Here is a 19599-nt window from a genome sequence, read left to right on the forward strand (position 1 = left end):
CACACTATATGGCAGTGTAGATGTGGTTTGAGAGTAGTCAACTTGCCCAAGATTACCCAGTTTATTTTCATGGCTAAGGCGGAATTCAGATTCTGATTTCCCAGAACATTAGTCACCATTGACAAATAGCTAAATTACACATGAAGTGTCATTATGCACATGTATGCAATGGGAACGGAATTGCCTTTTCCAAATAGGCAGACTCTCACTGTATTGGACTACAGGTCCCAATCCCTAGTCATCACAATGGGGACAAAAGAAGCAGTAAACGAGTATAGTTATAGAGAAAAGGCTTATGGAAGGCTGCCAATTATGGTTTGTGAAATAGCCCATAGAACCTTCATACTCCTATATTTTGCTCAAAGCAGACATCTACAGTATTTCAGACTCCAGACTCTTGCATAATCTCCCCATTGGTGATGTAATGCCCCCCTCCCACTTTAATGCTCTCAATGTTTCATGTTTTGTTTTCCCATCAGCAAATATGGCAATCTTAAACTGTACCCTTGAGCAACAGTCCTTCTTGTTTCTGATTCAGACCTAATTATTCACATGGGAACTGAAAAGGAAACATAAAACCGCCCTTTGTAGGGCAAGGTGTATATGCTGGAATGTGACAAGTGCGTGAATAAACCTGGGGAGACAAATGAGGATTGTGGAAGTTGTCTTTGAAGTTCATGATGATGAAAGCCTGGGGGAATGCGAGGGAGAGAAAAGATCTTTACCATAACTACGCCCCCAACCTCAGGGAATAAAAGCAGCACAGAACAAGAGAGAGCCCGTTAACCTTCTCGGCTTCTTAGAACATTGCAGGGACATTTCTCTGGGGTGCCTCAATTTCCTTGCAAAATGACTACCACCACTTGCAGGCAGTACACCTCTTCTTCCTCTGCAAAGGGGTCGTCTTTTGGTGGGGGCTCTTCTCGGCTTTCTTCAATCCATGTTGGTGGAGGATACCAACCTTCTAGCATCCATGGTGGGCTAGGGAGCATCTCTGTCTCTTCTTCCCGCTATGTCTCTGGGGTGGGCAGTGCCTTGGGTGGTGGCTATGGAGGAGGTAGCTTGGGTGGTGGCTATGGAGGTGGTAGCAGCTACTGTAGCAGCTATGGTGGTGGCTTTGGGGGAGGCTATGGGGGTGGCTTTGGAGGTGGCAGTTTTGTTGCTGGTGGTGGTGATGTCCTCCTGGCTGGGGGTGAGAAGGAAACCATGCAGAACCTGAATGACCGCTTGGCCACCTACCTGGACAAAGTGCGGGCCTTGGAGCATGCCAACACTGAGCTGGAGGTTAAGATCAGGGAATGGTACCAGAAGAGAGGACCTGGTCCACAACGTGACTACAGCCCATACTTCAGGACCATTGAGGATCTGAGGAGCAAGGTAAGAGATGACAGCATCTGTGAGGAGACTTTCAGAAGCTGCTAAGCTTGGAACAGTCAGGTTTATTTTTTAGTACAACTCCCAGAATCCTCCACCAGCATGACAGCTGAAGGATTTTGGGAACTGTAATCTAAAATATATATTTTCACCTTTTTACTGTTACAAGTCCAGAGAGACAGATCTAAAAGAGAACAATTTGGAGGGATAATATATTTTCTAAACCAGCTTGATGGCTTATCCAAGTCACATAAAAAAGAAAAGAATTTATTGCAGCATTCACCCTTTATTTTATCTAGAGTATTTCACAAACAGACGTTAACCTAACATGTTCTTTCATCATCCTCTTCTCCCGTAAAGTTCAAATCATGACCTCAAGATAACCAGAGTTCAAGAAGAACTCCCTCATAAAAACATTGAACTCAAATTAATCATACACATTTATTCTATTTTGTGTGGATTAAATTGAAATAATCCAATCGTTTTCTGTCCTATGTTACAAGCATAGCATTGCTGCTGAGAAATGTATGATTCTCACAGTATATAACATTTCCACTAAATATTCCCATTGCAGTGGTTAGGCTGAAACTGCCCATCTCACAGCAATCCTATGATAAAGGTTAGACAAATGTGCTCAAAGCAGTTCAGTAAACCTGATGAGCTTGAACGTCAATCAGTGATTTGCATTCCTAACCAGAGCTGGAAAAAGACCCCCCAGTCCCTATTTTTTTTAAAATAAAGTGTACATGTGGGCATTATTCTGCTGTTTGCTATATGATGGTCCATAGTCAGAAGCAAATATAATCTTATCTCTCTAAAGGCTGGTTGTTAAGAGAAAGAAACATAAGGAAGTCCATTTCACTGCTGTTGCTCACATTCTCCTAGCTTGACCCTGCTTTCTCTCTCTCTCTCTCTCTCTCTCTCTCTCTCCATCTTCTCACCTCTCCTGCCATTTTCTTTAATGTAAAGGCTTTGGGATACTGTTTAATTAGGGACAGGGTTTTACTGATACTATAGTATGAAAACATTGAGTCCCCCCCCCCCCCCCGTGTTACATTAAAATGAATAGTGTTTGTGGAAGTGGACATTTCATAATAGTGGCAATAGTCATGCTAGTAGTAGCAATACTGGTGGTATTAATAGAATTAGTAACAACCTATTCTGGCAACATAGATGCCTAAGGGATATAGCCTCATGACTACATAGGGAAAGGAAAAACAGTGGACCCAAAAATCTATAGTTTGCTGCCATTTCCAGCCCCAAAGTTTGGAAACATGTTTATTACATTTCAGCTTTCATAATCCTCCAGCCAACCTAGCAATTAATCATGCTGGTTGGAAGATTTTGGGAGCTATAGTCCAGAAAAGTAACTCTTCTGAGCTCCAGGGCCAAATTGTGTCCTATATAGGAATGATGACTCCATGTATAGCACTAATAACCATTCTGTAGGCCAGCAGAGGGAATTACATGGTCCTCCAGTTGCCTTGCCACCAGACTGCAAGACCTGGCAGCTCTAGCCAGAACACCCTTGGAGAGAAATGTCAACAATTACAATCCATCAATATCTAGATGACCACATGATTTCCACCTCTGGAAAAGACAAATAACCAAAGAAAACGTATTGAATGAGGAAATGATATGAGATTCCTCTAACTAGTTTTTCTTGCTCAGTGGGCTTCCTCGAAACCAAGGCCCCTTGCACACAACTGAATAAAATCCCACATTATCTGCTTTAAACTGGGATATATGGCCATGTGGACTCAGATAACCCAGCTGAAAGCAGATATTGGGGAATTTTCTGCCTTGATATTCTGGGATATAGGGTTGTGTGGAAGGGCGCTAAAGATGAAGTTCACATGGCACAGTTAATAATCATCGCAGGGCACAAGTTCTAATACATTGCTGGGGGAATTTTGATCCTTCAGATTTTTTGGACCACAAGTCTCATGATCCCTAAACCCCAGCAATGCTCTCTTAGGTTTTCTTGGAACGAAAGTAAAACACCTGGAGGACCAGATGTTGACATCTAATAGAATCATAGAAGTGGAAAAGACCACAAGATCCTTTAGGTCCAACCCCCCCCCCCCCACCTTGCAGGAACATGGGCTAGCAATTAATAGTACAGAATTATTGTTTGGGTGGGGGAAGAGGATAAAATACCCCTTCCTTCTTGTTATTAGTCCCTACATCTCTAAATCCTTTTTGTTAAGTGGAGCAGATTAAAATGAAATGTCCCACTATTTCTGTGTATAAGATATAGTCAGTTTCTAAATGCCAGGCTTTTAAACATTAAATATTACACATCTATATTGCCCACTCTGTTACTTTTTCTATATCTTTACCCTTGTTTGGTCAACACTGACAACTGATCAGAGACAAACAATTAATCTTCTTTTAACAGCAGCATAGGGCCCTTCCACACAGCCCTATATCCCTGAACATCAAGGCAGAAAATCCTACATTATTTCAGTGTGGACTTAGATAACCCAGTTCAAAGCAGATATTGTGGGATTTTTCTGCCTTGACATTCTGGGATATAGAGCTATGTGGAAGGGCCCAAAGTCTTCAGAGATCAGCAAATAAACCTTTTGCTAAAATAAACCAGAAAAACCTGTCAACATTTGCAGATCAAGCTAGTGTTAAAGGCATAAGCAATACAGGAAACAGTCAGCTTGTGCAATATTCCAGAACTATAGCACAGACAGTATGTACAAATCTTATTCATTTTCATCCCATTGGATCATTGATGTCCCTTCAGATATTGCCAGACTGTTACATCCAACATTCTTTACTATTGGCTCTACTGGATATGACTTCTGGGAGTTGGAGTCCAAGAACATCTGGAAAGCTACATTTGCTCAGCTCTTCAAGGTCATTCTGCAGCCATTGTTTGTTGACTTGAGACTATATTGAAATTGAGTGGTTGCTGTACAAAAGAGTATTGATTTCCAAGCTCTGTACTGAAAGAACATCCTGAAATGCCTCTATGACTCTAACAGTAATGAAGTAAAAGCCCATTTTGTATGTTCAAAGGAAGCAGCCAAAACCTCAAGTTTAAGCATATCCCAGCTTATAAACTAAACATAGAAAAGAGAGTAAAAAATATATTCAAACCACCAATTTCTCCTTTCCTTCTAGATTCTAGCTGCCTCTGTTCAGAATGCTACCATCCTTCTGCAACTTGACAATGCAAAGCTGACTGCTGATGACTTCAGAACCAAGTGAGTTTGCTTTCCTCCTCATATGTATATAATGGACCAAATGTGCATAATACACCATGTGGTCAATGGTAATTCCTATAGTTGTTATTTCACTTTACCCTACATCTTCTCATTGCAGATATGAGACAGAACATGCCCTGCGTACAAGTGTTGAGGCTGATATCCATGGCTTACGCAAAGTCATGGATGAATTGACTCTGACCAGATCTGACCTAGAAATGCAATTGGAAAATCTAAAGGAGGAGCTGGCTTACCTGCACAAGAACCATGAGGAGGTGAGGACATCTCTATATCCCACATGGGTGCACACCATTAAAATTGAGAGCATAAGCATGCAACCAGTTTGCAGCTTAAGATGAATCCATCAAGCAGCCACTTTCTCTTGTATATCTAACAAATAGCTTACAAGGCAGATTATTATATGTCACAATGACCAGTCTTTGAAATATCTTTGTGAAGTGAGCTGAACACATATCCCTAGCGTTGGAGTCCAGGCACTTACTTAATAATAAATGAAACTATTTATTTATTTATTTATTTCCAACATTTTACCCTGTGCTTCTCAACCCTTGAAGGGGGACTCAGGGTGGCTTACAATGGCAGCAATTTGATGCCAACAACATACAAACACAATTACAACAGCGTTATACAAGAAAAAAATAGATTAAAATACATTAAAATACATTGGACTAGAATACGTTAAAACATTATTATTCATCATATAGCCGAGTCTAAATCTGATTTAGCGATGACAGTCCAAGCCGGTCATTGTCAGAGTTCAAGCATTGTGAATATTGCCAAACCTACTGTCCAAAGGCCTGGTCCCAAAACCATGTTTTGAGCTTCTATAAAATGTGAGCCTAATTTTCCCATATACATTCAACATTAGACTTGTCTGCACTTGGGATTCTGTACTGGATTATAAGATTCTGGTGTGTGAGCCATCTCCACCGAAAAGGACTATGTCTAAAAAGACATTTATCCATTATTTCTGTCACACAACAGGATATGAGTTCAATATGGACATTGGAATCATTTCTTAGAAACCAACTGGAATAACTAACATGTTGTTATGTGCCTTCAAATCATTTCTGTATCCACACTGCAGAATTATAGCAGTCTAGCACCACATCAATTGCCATTTCTCAGTGAAGACACTTTCCCCCCATAATAACTCTTTCGAGTGAATTTGTCTTCCTAGGGATAATTTCTCTTACTTCCTGTTGTCTCACTCCAGTTCTTAACTATGAGCCATTTGTAAGTTGGTTGTTTGTAACTGAGGGACTGACTGTACAAAGAAATTTTCTCTTTTTTCTTTTTGTTATCCTGGAAACCCCACTGTCTAGTCCTAGATCCCAAGTTCTAGAAATATGAGGGAAAAAATCTAGCAACTCTCTTTGCATTTAATACAATTATTTATACTTTTGTTATGTAAATTAGATATATTCATGGAGAATGGCTTTGTCACCAGCTCATAGTTATGAGGGCTATATACTGATCCCATGATCAACAACTAGATCTGGGGATCTTGAGGAATGTGATTAGGAGAGTGCTGCATACCTTTCAGCATTTCTTAAATGAAAATTGGGAAGCATCAAATCCATGAATTAACTTGAGGTCTGAGGATTAGATGTAGAAAGCTGAAATGTCAGCAACTATTCAATGACTCTTGTAAAATAAGCACTCTTCAACAGATTTTTGTTTTGTTTTTTACTTATAGGTGATTACATGTCATTCACAATATGAATTTTATGGTTTCAAAGAAAGAAGAGAAAACTAGAAGCAAAGGGTGGGGGATCTGAGGAAAAGATTGCAATTTTTTATGAGCCAGTTCTTCAGTTATCAAAACGATGAACAAAGAACATGAAAATTTGCAAATCAAAGGTGCAGCTACTGAAAACTAGATCACTTTCCTTCCCATCTCTTTATCACAGGAACTAAAAGTTCTCCGAAGCCAGATGGGTGGAGAAATCACTGTGGAAATGGATGCTGCTCCTGGAGTAGACCTGACCAAAATCCTGGCAGAGATGCGTGAACAGTATGAGCACTTGGCTGAGAAGAACCGGAAAGATGCTGAACAGTGGTTCTTCAGCAAGGTGGGGCTTCCTTGTGATGAATGCACTTTTCAGGAAGGGTGATGGTATTTTGCTTTATACCTCATTATGATACCATGTGTTTTTTTTCTCTACAGACTGAAGAGCTGAACCAAGAAGTTGCCATCAATACGGAGCAATTGCAGAGTGGAAAATCAGAAGTTATAGAGCTGAGACGTACCCTCCAAGGCTTGGAAATTGAGTTGCAGACTCAGCACAGCATGGTATGGAACTCTACTACAGAAAGCCCTTCACAGGGCCTAGAGGCACTGGACCTGCATGAAAATGGAAACATGTGAATTTTAAAATGCTAAATTATTTTTTTAATCCAAGATAACCCCTCTCTAGGAATGTCTAGATCTTCCAGAGCAACTGTATGGTCATCTTCCATTGGAAGTTGACCACAGAGGTGCACTGGAGGATCTAAACATTCCTAGAGAGTTGCCTTGACACTCTATATTGGGAGAATGGTGGGATAAAATAAAGTAAATAAATCAATCAGTCAATCAATTGAGAAAGAATATTAATCAAATCCATGAATAATTAAATCTGCAAAAGTTATACCTGCAAATGTGGAGAGCAGATTCTACTGACTTCTACCACTAAACAAGTACAAACATAGCATAACATATATCCATCCATTGGAATTAATTTGCTCATTGTAAAGACACACACAGAGCACTTCACTTGTTTCATTCTTGAATGTAGGAATGTAACATTTCAAAAGATTTCTCTACCCTGGGAAAGATTACAGGAGTTTCCTTTTTTTCTGCATTCAGTGAATTTTTGCAAAAATTTCACAAAGTTTTTTTGTGTGCAAAACCAGTAACTTATGCAAAAATCATTGCATTTTGCACAAACTATTTAATTTGCAGAATCACCCTTGTTTTTTCATACCCAATAGCATTGTTTTGAAAAAACAAAAACAAACTTTCCTTAAGAAAAAATGGTCCTTCCTAATATTGAAAGGCAAGAAGGCAGAAAGACAAGAAGTGCTGTAATACTCTTTTTCTTTAATGGCAATGATATGAGACAGCTGAATCTAACAGAGGACTTGAGACATCACAAGTCAAGCACAGGGATGGGTGATGCGTTTGTTTCTGTTCAGTATTAACCAGAATTCACAATATTTATGCGTAAACAAAACTGACAGATTATTATGCTCCTGTTGTTGAGTACCTCTAAGTCATTTCTAGTTTTTGGTGACCATAAGTCAAATCTATCACAGGGTTTTCTGAAGATCACCCAGTGGGTTACCATGGCTCAGCTGGGCTAAAACCTTAGCCTCCAGCATCTTATTCAAATGCTCAAACCACTACACCACACTGGTTCTCATTCATTGAACTGACACTACCAGTAGTTGGGGGATCACAGCAAAAAGAGAAAAAGAGAGTGAGAAAGAGATCTCTCTGCCCTGAAAAAACTCCACTGATTTTGATCCCTCCCCCTAATTCTTGTTTCCCAGAAATCATCATTGGAAGGTACTCTGGCTGAAACAGAATCCCGCTACGGTCTCCAGCTCAGCCAACTCCAGGCCCTGATCACCAGTGTGGAAGAGCAGCTGGCTGAGCTGAGGTGTGACATGGAGCGCCAGAACAATGAATACAAGATCCTTCTTGACGTCAAGACTCGCTTGGAACAGGAGATTTCCACCTACCGCCGCCTGCTGGAGGGAGAGGAAGCCCAGTACGTAGAGAGCGTTATAATACTTGGTCCTGAAATGGGTAATCAGGGAGTAGGTTGAGTTGCAGAAGTCTGTAAGAGAGAAAATTTCTTAGTTCAGAAGTAATTAATTAATCACAGTAATATACTTCTTTTAATGCAGTAATATACTTCTAAATGTACACATTTGGTCTACCCCAGTTGGTCTCTCCCCCCCCCCCCCGTTTGTGTAACTTTGTTCCTTAATTTTAATAATTATATTTTTAAAAAGAAGTAATTAATTAGAAATAGCTAATTGTTTTGAATTATTCCTTTTATTTTCCTTGGATGATGAAGGTGCAACTATAATACATTGCAAATGTCACCTAGCAAAGGATGCCTTCACTCCTTTTGCAGCATCACCCTAACATATTAATGGGGGTGTCCTAGAGGCCACACGGATTTCAAGGGTTCCCTCATGCTGCTGGATAAAAACCACTCAAATTGTTGTGTGTGTGTGTGTGTGTGTGTGTGTATATATATATATATAGCTATTTTAGTTAATTTTAATGAATAAGAAAGTGAATTATAGTGGTCACTGGGTTTGGGGTGGGTGGAACTGTAAGAGTGAATTACTATTTAAAATCAAATTTCCAAGATTGTAAAGTTTTGTGACCTGAAAGATATTTGGGAAGATGTTTCTCATTGGAAGTGCCAAGTTCTTGTTCAAGATTGCAGTCTCCTTGTCCTATCCACCCATTCTATTATTTCTGAGCTTGATCAAATGCATTGTGTACTACCACTGTGTAGAATTAATGTGGCTTGACACCACTTTAACTGCCATATCTCAATACTATGGAATCCCAGTGTTTGTAATGTAGTGAGGTTCCAGAATGCTTAGGGAGAGAATGCTAAAATTCTTGTAAAATCACAACTCTCATGATCCCAAGCATTGAACCATGGTGGTCACATGGTGTCAAACTGCATTAATTCTACTATGTTGACATACCCTTAGTTGATGGAATTACTTAGATTGTCAATTGAGCCTTCTTATCAGCAACTTTCCCCTTTGGTTGATACTTCTGTTTCATTGCAATTCAAGATTCAAGCTCATGCTTCTCTAACTCTCTGTCCTGTTTTTCTCTTCTTGCAGCATTTCCACTCAGTATTCTTCAGGTAAGGAATACTTACATCTTGTAATGATATTTCACACCTTCCCATTCAAATTCATGCATAAGCCAAGACTGAAATGTCTAGACTTGCAAGATATAGATAAAATGTGAATATACTTGTTAACATCTTGTTAAGAGACAGGCATATTATCCTACCTCTTTAGGATGATAGCGGCTGATACAGTAAGGTCAAATAGTTTGATTAAACCATTGGTCTTAAATGGATGGGTGGGGGAACACTTAACAAAAAGGTTGCACTCATTATAACCTACAGTGGGTTATACTAGTGCCGTTGCTTTCTCTGTGGAGAAGAAAAGAAGTGGGAAGAAGTTGAGAAAGAGAAGCTATGAGAAGGAGAACACTTGCTTGTGTTTAGACAAAGAAAGCTGGAAGACACCTACAGTAGTGCTATTGTAAACAATAGCAAATGAAAAAGAGATCTTGGAAAAGTTGCTTTTAAGATGACAACTTCTCATATCCCCAGGCATGTAGCCGTGGGGGGGGGGGGCTTGAGGGGCTTAACCCCCCCCTGAAATTATCATGCTGGTCCGTGAGGCCTTACTGGTACATTATTTAAACATGTTTATTCATATCATGATCTGATCACCATGCTCAATATATCCCATATGCATGGGGGTATTGGGGTAGCGATACAAAAGGTTTGCTAGGGTAGACCCTCTTTCACTCAGACTCAGGCCCCCGAATCAAACTCAGCCCCTCCCGAATCAAAATCCTGGCTACGGGCCTGCATATCCCCCAGTGTAAGTGGCCATTGGCAACGATGGTTGGAGGATTTAAGGACCTGTAAAGCTGTAGCCCACCTAAAAAGTGGTGACAGGTTAGAGTTTATAAGAGGTTTTTTTGTTTGTTTGTTTGACTTGGCTTTGTTTATGTATACATTAGGGCTGGGCAACCACGGAAAAATTTGTTTCTAAAATCGATTCGTTTTTTTGGGGTTTTTGCATTTCGATTTTTAAAAGAATTCCGAAATTTTTCTTTTAAAAAGTTTGATATTTACGAAATTTCGTAAATTACAAAACAATACAAAACAATTACGAAACAATTACGAATCGATTCGTTAATGGCGGACGCGACCGTGCAATACGCTAAAAAACCTCCAAATGGGACAGGGGGAACTTCTGAAGCTTCCCTCTCCCTGTGTTGTTGACTGTTGGTGTGATATTTATAATTTTTTTCACTGATTAAACAAACAACAACTATAAAACTTGCCCCAGACATGCGGAAATAATAACGAAACGATTGCAAAACGATAATGAAACGAATACAAAACAAATTTGAAACAATTACGAAACAAATTTAAAAATTCGTTTTGTTTTTTAATTGCTCCTGAATGGTTCGTTATCGCTTCGTTATAAAAAAATAACGAATTTTTAACGAATTACGAAATTACGAAACGAAACCGCCCAGCCCTAGTATACATGTCTTTGTTTTTTTATTTAACTTATGTATGTTTAAAACTGAATAAACATTATTATTTTTTAAAAAAAGTAACATTTCCAAACACAGATAGTGGGTGTCATTTAAGACAGTTGCACTTAAGAATGGACATTGCTTGCTTCTGTTTGTCAAAGTGAGGAAAGGAGCAAGAGCAGAAGGTTTTTGGAGGAATTAATGTTAACAAAAAGATTCAACTGACTTTCAGTTGACTACTTGGACTAGCCATCTTTTCTCCTGTCTTAAGCAGCAATATATATATTGGTTTGAATTTGTTCTAAGTTTGAGATTATGTAGCCAGTGTAGTAGTAGTAGTAGTAATAATAGTAGTAGTAGTAATAGTGCTCCTCCTCCTGCTCCTATTAATATTTTATTACTCTCTTCTCCTTTCAGCTATACACTCACATGTTAAAACACAGTTAAAATGCATCCATAAAAGTCTATATTGAAACATATACATATTAAAATACATGAGACAAAAGTTAAAACATAATAAACATTGAATGTAATTTAAATGCCACAGTTAAAACTGATTGGGTAGGTCTGCTGAAAGAGCTAGGTCTTAAGTTGTGTCTTAAATTCCGAAACTCTTTTAGCTGTCAGAGCTATTCTGGCAGGTCATTCCACAGCCTTGGGGTGGCTGATGAAAAGGTCCTATCATTGATGGTTGCCAGTCGGATTCTGGCTGGCTGGAGTAGTACTCCAGAGGACCTCAGGATTGTATGAGAGGAGGCAATCTTATAAGTAAACTAGACCCAAACAACTTTTGGAATTCCCTAGGCACTAGGACAACCAGATTCCAAGTGTGTAGTTCCCCCCAAAATAACTATTGCAAGCATTCCAAAGAATACTGGGTGTGGTTGCATCACTTTTCTGTCTTGCTTTTCCATAAATAACATTTACCTCTCTTCCTTTCTTCTGCTTTAGGACCAACAACCACTCGCAAAGTTCGTACAATTGTGGAGGAGGTCCAAGATGGAAAAGTGATCTCTTCTCGTGAGCAGGTCCATGTTTCTGGGCGTTAAGCCTGTGCCTGGGACAAGCCAGCTTTGATGTTGCTCTAGCTTTCCATTTTCTTCTCTGCTCCCTACCATCCATAATCTGAGCTCTCTATGGATACATCCACAAGGCGCTAATAAAGCTTTTTGCATCTCATTCAAGGATACACCAGGGTTTTGTTTTCTTGCCTTTAGCTGTTTGTTTTCTTGCCTTTAGCCACACTGCCATTACCCCATCATCTTTAGCCATAACCTCACTCTGGGTACATCTACATTATAGAATTAATGCAGTTTGACACCACTTTGGCTAAAATGGCTCAATGTTATGGAATCTTAGGATTTGTAATTTGGTCAAAGTTGATCAAATTGCATTCATTCTACAGCGTAGATGCTCCCTTTGTCTCTCTATGTGTCTCTCTCCTCCACCCCCAAAGAACTGACTGGTCACTCCATTTTGGGGAGTGATTAACCTGCTAACCAGACAAAACTTGGCATTATTACTCAATTCCATAAGGAAAAAGACCCAATGAGCTTCCATCATCTGTGACAAAAAGCTATCCTTTTTAAAACCTCTTAAATCAAAAACATCTAATATCAAGAGCAGCTTGGGAAAAAGTAGGTGCTTTGAAATCAAACTCACTCAACTATGTACTGGATTTTGACCAATTTTATTTATTTATCGTGTCAGGAGCAAGCCAAACAGTTGTATTGCATTTTTAACAAACAAACAAACAAACAAACAAACAAAACCCCACGAAGTTTGCAAGCTTGGTAGTTGATTAAATGTCCTTTGACCTGTAGCTGGCCACTTGGAGTGACTCTGGTGTTACTATAAGAAGGTCCTCCATTGTCCATGTAGCAGGGCTCAGATTGCATTGCAGCAAATGGTCTGTAGTTTGCTCTTCTCCACACTTGCATGTTGTGGATTCCACTTTGTGGCCCCATTTTTTAAGGTTGGCTCTGCATCTCGTGGTGCCAGAGCGCAGTCTGTTCAGTGCCTTCCAAGTCGCCCAGTTTTCTGTGTGCCCAGGGGGGAGTCTCTCATTTGATATCAGCCATTGATTGAGGTTCTGGGTTTGAGCCTGCCACTTTTGGACTCTTGCTTGCTGAGGTGTTCCGGCGAGTGTCTCTGTAGATCTCAGAAAACTATTTCTTGATTTAAGTAATTGACGTGCTGGCTGATACCCAAACAATAATTGACCAATAATTTCCAGAGACAAAACATTGCTGCATTCTGAAACACCAGTTAAAGTTTTAGTACTTATTAAACAAACTATGCAGTGACAATGAGGAAGCCTTGGGGTCTTTTTGCAAGTATAGAAATGCGGTCAATATTCTTGAGTCAGTAACACAAGCACAATGTAGACCAGAATCATTTCAGTGTCACACAGGGTGGATCTAGACAGCCCCTTCATTGTGGAAAGGGGGCTGTCCAGATGATGTTCTTTGCCAACCAGCAATTAATTCGCCACAAACCAGAAAAAATTAATTAGATATTGGATTTATTCCATGCCTTCTTGGAAGACGTGGGATAAACCAACTACTTCAGGTGTCTGTATTGCAGTCCAGACACCATTCCCACAGTGGGATTCCCAGCCCGCACTCCCAAAGCCCCCAACCCCCTTTTTAAAAAAGGGAAAACTTATCTGGCTTCCATTAGAGTGTTGCTGGAGCTCTACCTGCACGTAGAAATGATGTGCCAGGAGAGCGGGGGGAAAAACACTCCCACACCCCGCTCTCCTGTTGCATCACTGGCAACACTGTAATGGAGTCTCGGTGAGTTTTCCTTACTTTTAAAAGGTCTTTGGGGGCTTTGGGGGATGGGGGTATGGTTTGCAGATGTTCTTCTGGGCCAGTCCTGGAAGAACATCTGGACACCCACCCCAGAAAGTGCGCACTTTCTGGGGTGAGTGTGGACAGGCCCCCAGCAACATCCGCGTTTTTAAAACGTGGATGCTCCTGGGATAATGGCCTGTCTGGAAAGGCCCACACAGATGCTCTGTGGCAATTTTATTTTCTATATTACATTTCCTATATTATCCCCTATGTCTATAAAAGGTAACTCAGGGCCCTTCCACCCAACCATATAACCCAGAATATCAAAGCAGAAAATCTCACAATATCTTCTTTGAACTGGGTTATCTGAGTCCACACTGCCATATACCCCAGTTCAAATCAGATAATGTGGAATTTTATTCAGATGTGTGGAAAGGACCGAAGAAATACAATATGTTCCAACAACTGTGCCAGGCTTTCTGTAGTAACAGTCGGATTAATCGCCTGCTTGTACAGACTTGGTTCATGGGTTTAATGAAATCAATTACACAGTATGTTCACAAGGTGCTCAAAAACAGCCTAAGGCTCCACCTTTAAAGAAAATAATTGCTCTGACTTCAATTCCAGATAATTGGAATGAGCATTTGCAAATTCTGAGTACAATTGGGTCTCTGTACCCACACATTCCATATCCATGGATTCAACTATCCACAGTTTATACATAGTTTCGAAAAGACAAAAAACAAAAAGCAAAAACTTTAATTTTGCCATTTGATTGAAGAAATACCACTTTGTTATGCTTCTGTATATAATGGGACTTGAGCATCTATGGATTTTGGTATTCGTGGGGGCCTTGGAACCACATCCAAGCAAACATTTGACATGAGGTTGGTTATATTTAAATTGTCGAAGCAAACATTTGACTTATGAGGTTGGTTATATTTAAACTGATCCTCTGCCTTCATACACACACACACACATATACATACTGTATATATCTCATTATTAGTGAAGAACTTGAAGGAAGCATACATGATTTGTTCTCCTCACTCTATTTTATATTCACAATAACTTTATAAGGTTGCTGTTGTATGTGCCTTCAGTTTTTTTCTGATTTATTAGGGCTCTAACCCCACCTTCCTGCCCTAAGCACTACCAGTTTTTTATATTTTTTCCTCTATTTTTATATCTATTTTGCTATCATAGGAATACAGAAACATAATTTAAAAGAACAGAAAATTAATGGGGGAGAGTAGGAAGACAGTTAGCTTGAGAATAGCAAGGAGAATGGAGGAGAAAAGTAGAATTACGACGACTGATGCCACATAATTGCCAGCATATCATCAGAGAAGTGGAAGGGACCTATCACAGTAAGGTAAGTAATGGGAAGCAGCACTATCAGAAAGCACTGGCAGTTTTATCTGTCAATGAAAAGGAATTCTATGCTTCTGGAGGGAAGGCAAATCATCAGCAGAATGCACACATCATGTAATAGCTATCTGAGACAATTGACAGTTACAATTCTAGTTTGTAAGGCTTGTGTGATAATGTCGTGAGAGTCTTAGGAATTATTCCATACTGATTCTCAGTTGGGGTTTCACAGGGAGTGATAATGGGAGATGAAGATTTTGCTCCATTTGATTATTTCTAGCATTATACTCTGCTAAACTCATTCCTTTGTATCCATGGATTCTACATCCATGGATCCAACTATCCATGGCTTAAAAAATGCCCGCCCCCAATATAGAAAACAAACCTTGATTTGATATAAGGGACAGAAGCCCCTTATAGTGGGTGTAGTGGATATATATAGAAAACAAACCTTGATTTGATATAAGGGACAGAAGCCCCTTATAGTGGGTGTAGTGGATATATATAGAAAACAAACCTTGATTTGATATAAGGGACAGAAGCCCCTTATAGTGGGTGTAGTGGATATATATAGAAAACAAACCTTGATTTGATATAAGGGACAGAAGCCCCTTATAGTGGGTGTAGTGGATATATATAGAAAACAAACCTTGATTTGATATAAGGGACAGAAGCCCCCAGTGGTGTAGCGGATTAAATCAGTGAACTGCTGAACTTGCTGACCGAAAGGTTGGCGGTTCGAATCTGGGGAGCGGGATGAGCTCCTGCTGTTTGCCCCAGCTTCTGCCAACGTAGCAGTTTGAAATATGTAAATGTGAGTAGATCAATAGGTACCACTTCTGCAGGAAGGTAGCGGCATTCCATGCAGTCATGCTGGCCACATGACCTAGGAGATGTCTATGGACAACACTGGCTCTTTGACTTAGAAATGGAGATGAGCACCAAACCCCAGAGTTGGATATGACTAGACTTAATGTCAAGGGGAAACTTTTACCTTTACTGTAAGGGACATAATTCTGTTACACCATTATATATAATGGAACTTGAGAATGCATGGATATTGATATCCATGGGAGGGTTCTGGAGTCAAATTCCAGTAGACAGATACTGAGCGCATAGTATCATTGTATCATTGTGAAGGCTCTCATTGCAGTTTATGTCTCAGTATATTTGCAAAAGATCAGACAGATGCTACTTTCCGGCTGACAGTCTAAAAAGACAACATGAAAAAGAGAGTGGTAATGGAAATGGACATCAAGATAACTCAGATACACAAGTTCAACACGATATGCAAAAAGATGATGTTTTAACTAGCTTGTTAGCAATCTGAGTATGGATGTTTGCTTGCTTGCTTTTTGAATCACTGGAATGACCACATATGATGATGTTGTTGAAGACGACTATAATAATAATAATAATAATAATAATAATAATAATAATAATAATACTTTTCTTACTAGCCTCATTCTGTGGCTTTATGGCTCCACTATGCAGAATTCTGAGATGTATAGTTTGGTAAAGTGCTTGGAATTTTCTTCCATAAAACTAATGCCTTTTGATACAGATTTCTAAGTGCCTCACTAAACTACACATCCCAGGATTTCAAATTACAGAGCCATGCCTGTTAAAGTTATATAAAACTGATATAACTATAAGGTGCAGATACAATCATTGCTATTCAAATATGTTCTGGGCTCTAAGAGTTGTTATAATAATTAGAAATGCAAACCTTTGCATTTACATTTTAGGGCAGATTTTAAACAAATTATGATTAATTCAGAAATGGGATAGAATAGACTTCTGGATTAATTTATGAAAGTGACATGAGTGCAGACATGCTAATTAAGCCATTCATTATAACAATTAATTGAAAATTGAAAATAGAGATGGCAAAGAGAAGAAAATGAATGCAAAAACAGTGAGACTTGGCCCAAACACAAGATAAAGTAAGATGCCTGCACCTGCTGCGGATGTATTCCTGGCCATGGTTACCTGAAACAGCATTTAGGATCAAATACCATTAAACTAGCTTATTTCCAGTTCCAGTGTGCCACAGAGTTCTGTTGGAGGACTGAGGGTGCATCTACACTATAGAATTAATACAGATTTGACATCACTTTAATTGCTATGGCTCATTGGTATGGAATCCAGGGAGTTGTAGTTTTACAAGGTCTTTAGCCTTCTCTGCCAAAGAGTGCTGGTGCCTCACCAAACAACAAATCCCTGCATTCCACAGCATTGGACCATTACAGTTAAAGTGATGTCAAATTACATTAATTCTACAGTGTAGATGAAGCCCTGGAGATTCCTAGAAAAGTACCCTTTCCAGGAATTTCCTAGATACTCCTTGTTACTCTATGATAACTTCTAGGAGAAGCATAACATATAATTTCCTAGAATAGTGATTCCCAACCTTTGATCCTTCAGGTGTTTTGGACTTCAGCTCCCACAATACCTAACAGCTGGTAAGCTGGTTGGGATTTCTGGGAGTTGAAATTCAAAACATCTGGAGAACCATAGGTTGGGAACCACTGGCCTAGACGACCTAGCAAATTCCAAGGAATGGATAGGCGAAGCTGTAAACATGGACTTAAAAGCTATGAAGTCTTCTTGGTAAACTTCATTCAGCCTGAAAAAGAAGGAAAGGAAGGTGAGGAGGTCCACCATTGACTTACGTATAAGTCAACCCAGGTTATGGAGGTAATTTTTGCAAAAAACACACACACCTGACTAAGACCTGAGTATATAAAGTATTCACTTGGTGCCATTTGCCACTGTTCACCTTCAAGGATTCTAGTATAGGCAGTCCCCAAGTTACAAACATCTGATGTATAAATGACTCATCATTAAAAATGGGGGTGAAACAACAGGAAATGAGAAAAATCACTCCTGTAAAGAGTTATCATGGGTAAAAGATGTCTCTGCAAAAGCTTTTTCACCAATTCTTGTTTCTACAACAAGCCAGATTTTTCAAAATACAGTTCTCACAGGGACAGAAAGTGAGAGGAAATGTTCTGAACAGGGGCACAGACAGCAAAACAAATTCCACGGGGGCATTTATATATCCTTCCCTATTCTACCCAAAGTGTGTGTGTGTGTGTGTGTGTGTGAGAGAGAGAGAGCGCGATATATAACTTGGGAACTGCCTGTGTTAACAAACTGGAAGAAGACAACTCTCACACTTTCACCCCACATCACTGCCAAATTGTGGTACAGTCAGTGAATGGGGTGCCCTCACCCCAGTGGCTCAGGTTCTGCTGCCATCTACAGGCTGCTGGCCCTGAAAATATCATAGTTGTATTGAGAGAGATGTAGTTTTTAAAAGGGATTTTCATGGATGCTTCCAAGGATTGAAAATCCTATGTGCCTGCTTTTGCAGATGGCCTTTGTTTGCAAAAATGATGATGTATAGAGAAAGTGTTGCCAGATGTACAAGCTGGGTTTAGAAAAGGCAGAGGAACAAGACACCAAGTTTCCAATATCCGCTGGATAATGGAGAAAGGCAGGGAGTTTCAGAAAAACATCTATTTCTGCTTCATTGACTATTCTAAAGCCTTTGACTGTGTTGATCATAATACATTGGGGCAAGTTCTTGGTGGGATGGGCATACCAAATCACTTTGTCTCTCTCCTGAGGAATCTATATAAGGACCAAGTAGCAACAGTAAGAACTGACCATGGAACAAAAGACTGGTTCAAGATTGGGAAAGGAGTATGGCAGGGTTGCATACTCTCCCCCAACCTATTCAACTTGTATGCAGAACACATAATGCGAAGTGCAGGGCTTGATGAATGCAAGACTGGGGTAAAATTGCTTGAAGAAACATTAACAACTTTAGATGTGCAGATGATACCACTTTGATGGCCGAAAGTGAGGGGGAGCTGAGGAGCCTTCTAATCGAGGTGAATAAAGCAAGTGCAAAAGCTGGGTTGCAACTACACATAAAAAAACCAAGATTATGGCAACAAGAATGACTGACAACTGGGAAATAGAAGGAGAAAACGTGGAGCCAGTGACAGACTTTGTATTTGGCAGTGGAAATTCAGCAGTGGAACTCTCTGCCCCGGAGTGTGGTGGAGGCTCCTTCTTTGGAAGCTTTTAAACAGAGGCTGGATGGCCATTTGTCAGGGGTGATTTGAATGCAATATTCCTGCTTCTTGGCAGGGGGTTGGACTGGATGGCCCATGAGGTCTCTTCCAACCATATGATTCTATGATTCTATGATTCTATGATTCTAGGTGCAAAGATTACTGCAGATGCAGACTGCAGCCAGGAAAACAGGAGACACTTACTTCTTGGGAGGAGAGCAATGACCAATCTTGATAAAATAGTGCAGAGACATCACACTGGCAATGAAGATCCGCATAGTTAAAGCAAAGGTATTCCCCATAGTCATCTATGGATGTGAGAGTTGTACCATAGGGAAGGCTGAGCAAAGGAAGATAGATGCTTTTGAACTGTGGTGCTGGAGGAAAGTTCTGAGAGTGCCTTGAACTGT

The 19599-nt window shown here is 39.9% G+C and overlaps 1 protein-coding gene across 1 annotated transcript; it reads left to right on the forward strand.

Annotated features, from left to right (window-relative positions):
- Positions 1–635: 635 nt before the first annotated feature.
- On the forward strand, positions 636–12111 carry LOC132778234 (keratin, type I cytoskeletal 14-like). The gene is made up of 8 exons (XM_060781002.2): positions 636–1377; positions 4513–4595; positions 4714–4870; positions 6530–6691; positions 6787–6912; positions 8154–8374; positions 9483–9505; positions 11884–12111. The coding sequence occupies exons 1-8, from the start codon at positions 850–852 to the stop codon at positions 11979–11981; spliced, it is 1398 nt and encodes a 465-aa protein (XP_060636985.1). The 5' UTR covers positions 636–849; the 3' UTR covers positions 11982–12111.
- The last annotated feature ends 7488 nt before the right edge of the window (positions 12112–19599 follow it).

The sequence above is a fragment of the Anolis sagrei genome, chromosome 6 (assembly GCF_037176765.1).
Source record: "Anolis sagrei isolate rAnoSag1 chromosome 6, rAnoSag1.mat, whole genome shotgun sequence".
Taxonomy (NCBI): Eukaryota; Metazoa; Chordata; class Lepidosauria; order Squamata; family Dactyloidae; genus Anolis; species Anolis sagrei.

Bases quoted from the DNA above. Each gene is read 5' to 3' on its own strand.
- LOC132778234 (XM_060781002.2), top strand. From the start codon at position 850: ATGACTACCACCACTTGCAGGCAGTACACCTCTTCTTCCTCTGCAAAG. The intron at 1,378-4,512 runs GTAAGAGATGAC...CTTTCCTTCTAG, and splicing joins TTGAGGATCTGAGGAGCAAG to ATTCTAGCTGCCTCTGTTCA. The intron at 8,375-9,482 runs GTACGTAGAGAG...CTCTTCTTGCAG, and splicing joins CTGGAGGGAGAGGAAGCCCA to CATTTCCACTCAGTATTCTT.